Consider the following 460-nt stretch of genomic DNA (forward strand, 5'->3'; position numbering starts at 1 on the left):
CCTGCAGGAGAGGGGCCCCCTCCCCCTCGGCCTCCTGCCCGGCTCTGGGCTTGGGCAGCCCAGGAGGACAGCTGTGGGCATCGTCCAGCGCGCGTTGGCGCGTCTCCTGCGCTGCTGAGTCACGTGCTCCATGCATTTGTGTTCAGAGAGCGGAGCAGATGGTGGTGCAGTAACACTTTAAATTAAGGATTCTAAACGCACATTAAATTTAGACATAATAAGACAGTTACTGTATGGAAATTAGGGACCCACCCATGACTCCTCACGTGTGAGGTCCAATCCCCTCCGCATTCCGGGAACGGCTTTTGTGTGAGCGCTCGGAGGGGCGAGGCGGCTCCCAGCTCAGCCTGGCGGGACCTTCCGTGTCCGGGGCCCTCGCCGCAGGGCCATCCTGGCCAGGGCCATGGCTTCCTCTGGGCAGCTGCCGGCCCAGCTTGTGGATGAGGACACCGAGGGCGGG

General features: G+C 62.2%; 1 protein-coding gene across 1 annotated transcript in view; it reads right to left on the reverse strand.

Moving 5' to 3' along the window:
- The window catches only part of LOC106724004, a 2524-nt gene extending 2243 nt beyond the window's left edge, over positions 1-281 (reverse strand). The window contains exon 1 of the mRNA XM_014529710.1: positions 253-281. Coding sequence (XP_014385196.1) covers positions 253-256 — 4 coding nt within the window. The 5' untranslated portion in view covers positions 257-281. The remainder of the gene's footprint in view (positions 1-252) is intronic.
- Between the last annotated feature and the right edge of the window lie 179 nt (positions 282-460).

Source organism: Myotis brandtii, unplaced genomic scaffold (genome assembly GCF_000412655.1).
Source record: "Myotis brandtii unplaced genomic scaffold, ASM41265v1 scaffold691, whole genome shotgun sequence".
Classification (NCBI taxonomy): domain Eukaryota; kingdom Metazoa; phylum Chordata; class Mammalia; order Chiroptera; family Vespertilionidae; genus Myotis; species Myotis brandtii.